The following is a 6,000-nucleotide window of genomic DNA, read 5'->3' as shown; positions in this document are numbered from 1 at the left end:
CCTCAGGTCAGCTGTTCTTGTTGTGAGAGAGTATTGGGGGCGTGGCTAACAGTCATAGTATCCTGTTACCACGGCAACCAGACTGCCCTTCTAACGAGATAAACATCACTAGCACGGATAGCGTTAGCATGGACTAGCAGCACGAGTGTTAGCGGGGATGGTGATCGCTGTCGGGAGCTGCAGAGTTTATTCGTGGTCAGTCGTTCCCTCTCGCTGCGCTCCGGTCGCTCACACAGCAGCTAGAGCTCTGAATTCATTGATTACGATCGATTACTGAGCTGTGGAGACGGGGCAGGATTAAATAACTGTGTACTTCTTCCTGCTCCTGTCTCAGACATGTCAGCGCTGGTTAATGGAAAATACTTTATGACATGCTTTTCATTTTATGATGCTCATCTGTCGAACCGATTTGTTTTGTTCTCACATGTCGGAAAATACATTTGCATTCATTCATTCATTCATTCATTCATTCATTCATTTATCTATCTAAACTTTGAGAACAATATTTAACTATTTCTCAAAAAACAGAACAGTGTGGCTCATCAGCATCGTCAGGAAAGTTTCACTGAAGTAAATCTGGAGCACTGGAGTTTTTCACCACTGCAGCATGAAACATATTAATAAATCTAATTATTATCCGTCCAGTCATCATCACTGCAGTATGTTCCTCATGACCTTCCCTTCATACATCTGTGTTCATGAATTCATTATCTGTATATGACTGTGATCCTGATGCATGACTATGAATGAAGGCGTTTATCTGGAACTTAAGCTGTCCAGCTGTGAGTCAGTGAATGCATCACCAGAAGATTTCAGCGCCTGGAGGTCTGAAAAGAGCATCGCGCCACCGACGCAACGAGTCCGGGCGAGTTCAGGCAATCACAGGAAGTCACAACCTGAGGCAGCGTCAGGCGAGGGCGGCGAGAAAGAAGTTTCACATCAGCTCTTAAAGCATCGCCTGTCTAACCTTTCTGATGACTCCGCCCACACCTGAGTGACCTGCAGCTCCGGAGGAATAAACACCTGAGTGCTGACGTCTCACACACACACACACACACACACACACACACACACACTCACCATTGATTTGTGTTGTTGCTCGCTAGCTTACAGCTCATGTACAATAAAGTATTCTTGGTTATTCGGGGTGAATGAACACAAATCATTCCGCCATCTTCTCTTTCTTTTAGCTCTTGTTTTTGGTCTCCACCATCTCCTGAGGTAAATATCTCTCTTTAGCTGCTGAACACTTCACGCTGTTCACCAGCTGGTCTGTCACTGTGTCGTCCTGCTGTAGCAGGAAGTGTACAGAGAGTTTATCAGAGCTCGATGGAGTAAAGCAGCTGAGGCCGAACCAGACGGGAATCGTAGCGAACCAAAACTAGGAGCTAAAAAAGGCTGATGAGCTCTGTAGAGCCGAGTCAGCTGATACCATCTTTGTGGTTTTACGCTTTCACTTTACGCACCGTGTAACTTCTTTACACGTCCCTCCACAGGAACAAAAACACATTTTATCTCTCAAATCTCAGACTGAATAAACTGTCTTGTTACTACGTTCACATATATGATAGTTCTCGTGTTGAGTTCACTGACTGGATTCATTATTATTTTTAATTATTTCATCTAAACTGCCAGAAAATATTCAAATCACATTTTCAGAGACCAAGTCGACGTCTTGTTATCAAAAGTATGAAGTCTATGATCATCAAAGACGAAGACAACCAGAAAATATTTACATTAATGGAGATTAAACAGTCAGAGGGTCAGTGTGTGAAGTTAATACGACTTAATGTAACAACAAGTTCAACTGGACTTGTTCAAATGATCTCATCTAAACCAACAAAGAAACTGCTAAATCACACACATGTTGGATCTGTAGCTCCATATCGTGTAAAACTGTGAGACAAGAACAACCGTAGAAGTATTCCTCAACTCTTTGTTGCTTTTTCACGAAAGAACAATAAAAAAACATAATTAAACCAAATCAATGCCCATCATCGCATCAACGTACAGGAACAACACCGACAGCAGAATGTTGGTGTTGTTGAATGTTTTGACATTTTGAACTGTTGGTCAGAAGAACCGAGACCTGCGAGGACATCAACTGACAGGTTCTGTTTGTTGGTTCTGGTTGCTGTTGGTTCAGGACCTTTGAATCTGTCCTCTCACTGGAGGTAAATTCATTTATTACATATATTTACTCTAAACTCGTCAAGTAAAGTGAAATCACATGGATAGAGTGTAACGAGCTCTTATATTAGCGATCGTTTACCTGCATCACCTGCAGTTTATTACTCTACTCAAGATGTTTCAACCTGATAAAAAGTCTTCAATAAATAAAACTCTGTTAGCAGCAGGATGTCGACTGTCGATGGGGGCAAAAGCAGGTTATTATCTCGATTAACAGATCAATGATTTCATCTAAACTGCCAGAAAATAGTCAAATCAAATTTTTCAGAGACCAAGTTGACGTCATCACGTCTCTGGTTCTGTTGGTCCGACTTCCCAAGGCTCAAAGATAATAAGTCAACGAACATCTGAGACGAAGAAAACCAGAGAACGTTTGTGGCACTGGACCGATCTATCATACTGATAATAACTGATAATAACCTGAATGTAGAGCTGATATACTGAGGTGTTCCTGTTATTTTGTCCACGCATGTATCAAATTACACAACCTAAATTTCGCCCACGTGGTGATCAGGCTGATATTGATATCTGAAAGATAACATGATACAATTGATCAGGTTACTCAATATTAATGCATATGATCGAATTATAGTCTTTATTTCATATTTATTTATCATTTTGAGACGCAACAAGATTATTATCAGTATAAAAAACATATTTCTGTTTTTCCAGACCTGAATCTAATCCAACAATAAGCCACAACAGTCTGTCTTTATCTGAACTGGCCTCATTCAAAATGTTTCTTATCCTCAAAATGTCTTTTTAAGGCTTCAAGTGATGGTTATTAATCTGAAAATTAAGAATAGTAATACTAGTAATACTTAATAGTGACAAACACCCTTTATAACATCCCACAGTCTGACACGACGTCCCCAGATTCTTTGTTTAATCCGACCATATTCAGTTTGTAATCACAAAAGACAAATAAAATCTGCAGATTCTTACATTTTTCATTCCAAATACAACTGACATGTTGACTTAATATCAAAATACCTGCCAATTAATTGCCTTCTCATTGAGTCATTGATTATTTCACAGTGAACTGAGGCTTATTCAAAGGAGTCACAAGGCAGAAACACTCCTCCAGGTCAATATTGGTGCATTTAGAAGAAATTCACACAAAAGACAATGTTGTAAATAAAAGGTCTGTCGTTCTTCCAGACGTCAAACTATCAAATACTCACAGAGACATGAAGAGAGGAAGTTATGTGTCCTCGTTTAAAGCTGTCGAGACACAATCACACTCCACGCTCAGTATTCTAATGATTTACCATCCAGACCTCCTGTATCTGAAATAACCTCACCAAGTGTCTAGTTCTGCTTTTTCCTGCAGGCACCCGAATGCAGCATGATGTTAATCTACTAAAGTAAAGTTGGTGGAGGAGAGAGATGGACACACACACACACACACACACACACACACAGATCCCTGAGTCAACCAGAACTAGGTGGGGCCTGTCAATACTCAGTGTGTGTGTGTGTGTGTGTGTGTGTGTGTGTGTGTGTGTGTGTGTGTTGCTGACAGTACAACAGCAGAGGAATAAAACCAAGCCTTGTCTCCACACTACAGTCAGACAGACAGGTGGGCAGACAGGCAGGCAGGCAGACAGACAGGTTCCCCCAGACTCCTCAGCTCCGCAGTTTCTAAACAAGTTACTTCCTCTCTTGTTTCTCCGGCAGAGCAGCGGGAGTTCCGCAGCTCTGTGGCCGCCTCAGAACGCTCCCTGCCCGGCACGCTCTGGCACAAGGCCCCGCTGCCTGGAGGAGCGCAGACGAGCCGCGCGCAGGAACACAGAGACGTTAGCGGGCGCGAGACAGACACGCAGCCGCCATGATGCGAGCCCGCTGCCTGTCTGCCGCTCGTTTAAACAACGTCTCACTAACGGAGCTCCTGTCTGTCTGCCGCTCCGTCCGTCCGTCTGTCTGTCCGCCGGTCGCTTCCGCAAACCCAGCCCAGCTCGGCACGGCACCGGCCTGTCTCCCTCCCTCCCCGCCCGTCCCTCCCCGCCCGTCTGTCCCGGTGTGTCCCGGTCCGGCCCGGGTGAAGCTACATCGACATGATAGAGGAAAGAAAGGAGAGAAAAGGGCGGAAAAAAAGGAAAAGAGAGGAAAGAGAGAAAGGAAGCGGTACTCACAGTCATCCACCCGTCCGCTCCGCTGCTCTCTCTCTCCTCTCTCTCCCACTCTGAGTGGATGTCGCTCTATCAGAGCCGCTCCCTCCTGCTGTCGCGGCTCTCTGACGTCAAGCGCGACGCGGTGAATGCAAGCGCTTCCTGTCGATTCTTTCAAAATAAAACCCTAGAAAAAATACTTCGAATCAAAAGTAAATGTGAAAAAAATGTTTGCCTCTTTAACGTGAACAGAGTTGGTGGGATAAAGTAATATATTACTTTTAATGGCGTATTAGAACACCTTACTAATAATATTTTAGTAACGTATTACTACAGTTATGTCATGTAACAATCAGCATTCATGACTGAAATTAAGTTTTTATTGGTGTTTTTTAAGAACCCATCCTCACCAACATGACCTGATTAATAAAGGCTCTGTGTGTTTAATATAACCGAGCATATTAGTTCTGTGTTCAGTCTGTGTGTGACTGAAATGAGCCCGATGAAGCCTGAGTATAGAGGGCCACGTATGACTGAGCCTATAATTACAAATATTTATTTATATCTCACATTATATCAGACTGTGATCATGTGTCTGTCTGCTCCTCCCTGAGTGAAAACACGTTCCTTAATTTAAAGACATCTATTTAATTATTCTGTTGAGATGATTTTTTAAGTAATCAAAAAGTAGTAGTAAGTAATGTTTTACTCTACACAGACAGTAATACTGTGCTACTAAAGTAGTCGAACTACTAAATTCATGAGCGAGTGAATTTCATGTCCACAATACTGAAGTTCTGGGTTGTAATTTTCAAGATAAATAATTTGTTATGCATATATTTATCTATTTAGAGGAAGAAACAGCAGAACTTTTACTTCACACTTTCAGAATAAAAGCCCTAAGGGACGTTTTAATGATCATTTGTGTGAATAAAGTGAAAAAAAGAATACATATTGATTTGTAAAATTAAAGCTGAGTTGTTCAAATGGAAACTTGGTGGTAAAATGGCAGAAATCAGAGATTTATAGTAATTCAACACAATGTGCTTCTTTATTTCAAATAAAAAAGTCCTGAGTGTGACTGCTGTATGACTCTATTACACAGTTCAACTTATCAAAGACACAAAATAAAATAAACACGTTTTGATTTCCTCACAAAATGTTCCAAATAAAAACCTCGAGGATGTTTCTATTACGGGGAAAATTAATGCACGTTAAAACTTAACCTAAAAAAATACATTTAAAATGAGGTTAATTGCTCCCATTTCCGCCAATTTAGTCATTTGTGTGATGCTTTTATTTTGAATGCAGTCCAGCCTCACTTCCTGTCTCGCTCGTTCTTCGTCACGTCTTGGCTCATCTGCTCTTTTTGTTCTTGTGACGTTTCAGCCTCGCTCTCAGCTGCTTCCGGCTTCCTGCACAGCAGAAACACAAAGTCCTGACTGAAGTCTGACACAGAACCGACTCAAACGTCATTTTTACTGTTTAAACGTGACGCAGCTGCAGATTCTCTGCTGCTGCCTTGCTCAGTGGTGTCTGGTCAGATTAGAAATAAATGGAAAAATAGATCAAATATTTTTTATTTATGTCCTTAACATCTTAAAAAATAAGTATAAAGCCATATATTTCTCCTTAGAGAAGAAACACCATGTAATTAATTTAACGATATGACGAGTATTTGTGCAGGCTGACCTGAGAG

The 6,000-nt window shown here is 41.5% G+C and overlaps 1 protein-coding gene across 4 annotated transcripts in view; it reads right to left on the bottom strand.

Moving 5' to 3' along the window:
- Positions 1 to 4,452, bottom strand: part of LOC115595809 (ras-related protein Rap-1b) — an 11,347-nt gene extending 6,895 nt beyond the window's left edge. The window contains exon 1 of one of the 4 annotated variants that reach the window (XM_030440654.1): positions 4,326 to 4,452. Coding sequence is in view for 2 of the 4 variants with exons in the window: in XM_030440653.1 (XP_030296513.1) it covers positions 3,375 to 3,382 (8 nt within the window). In the remaining 2 variants the exon portion in view is untranslated. Of the gene's footprint in view, positions 1 to 3,374; positions 3,528 to 4,325 lie in introns of those variants that run through there. The other 3 variants (XM_030440655.1, XM_030440653.1, XM_030440652.1) reach the window with 3 other exon arrangements.
- Positions 4,453 to 6,000: the final 1,548 nt, after the last annotated feature.

Source organism: Sparus aurata, chromosome 14 (genome assembly GCF_900880675.1).
Source record: "Sparus aurata chromosome 14, fSpaAur1.1, whole genome shotgun sequence".
NCBI lineage: Eukaryota > Metazoa > Chordata > Actinopteri > Spariformes > Sparidae > Sparus > Sparus aurata.
This window is presented reverse-complemented; position numbering and strand designations above follow the sequence as displayed.